The following is a 595-nucleotide window of genomic DNA, read 5'->3' on the forward strand; positions in this document are numbered from 1 at the left end:
TCGCTTTATACCATCACGTGATGCCGCCTCTCCTCCAGCCCTGAGGCTCTTTGAGACAAAATTACAAAATTTAGTTACTGAAATTCTAAGAGGGGTGGGGGTGGGGTGGGAAGCAAGGGTTGCGCAGGGCAACGGACTACAACTCCCACAAGTCCTCGCGCGGCGGTTACCCTCCCTCCTCCACACTCCCCCAGCCTTGAGCCTTGCGCTTGCGCGGAAGACCCTGCGCTGAGAGGAGGGGCGGGGACGGGACAACGCGCCTGGAAGGGGAGGAGGAAAAAAGAGACCATAGACTTTCACCTGGGCCTAGAAGGTCTCTTAAAGTAGTGGGGAGAGGAGGGCGGGCGGGGACCACCTTCAGAGCTGGCCGCGGGCGGTATCATGGCGACCCGGAACCCCCCTCCCCAAGGTGAGCGGTCGGGGCCCGAAGTAGTGTCTAAGACGCGGCTCACAGCTCTCGACCTTGCTCCCGGGGGCACCTCTTCTTCTCCCTGCCCCAGGGCTCCTGGGGCTCTGTGTTTTGGAGGCACCCCTTTGGAACTAGACTTCCTCCTCTCACGGCAGAACTCCGGCGGAGAGGACTCCCCCCCCCCCC

The 595-nt window shown here is 62.0% G+C and overlaps 1 protein-coding gene across 1 annotated transcript in view; it reads left to right on the top strand.

Annotated features, from left to right (window-relative positions):
• Positions 1-224: 224 nt before the first annotated feature.
• Positions 225-595, top strand: part of FUNDC1 (FUN14 domain containing 1) — a 14200-nt gene continuing 13829 nt past the window's right edge. The window contains exon 1 of the mRNA XM_040632734.1: positions 225-409. Within this exon, the coding sequence (XP_040488668.1) occupies positions 382-409 (28 nt within the window). The 5' untranslated portion in view covers positions 225-381. The remainder of the gene's footprint in view (positions 410-595) is intronic.

This window comes from Ursus maritimus, assembly GCF_017311325.1.
Source record: "Ursus maritimus isolate PB19 chromosome X unlocalized genomic scaffold, ASM1731132v1 scaffold_X1, whole genome shotgun sequence".
Classification (NCBI taxonomy): domain Eukaryota; kingdom Metazoa; phylum Chordata; class Mammalia; order Carnivora; family Ursidae; genus Ursus; species Ursus maritimus.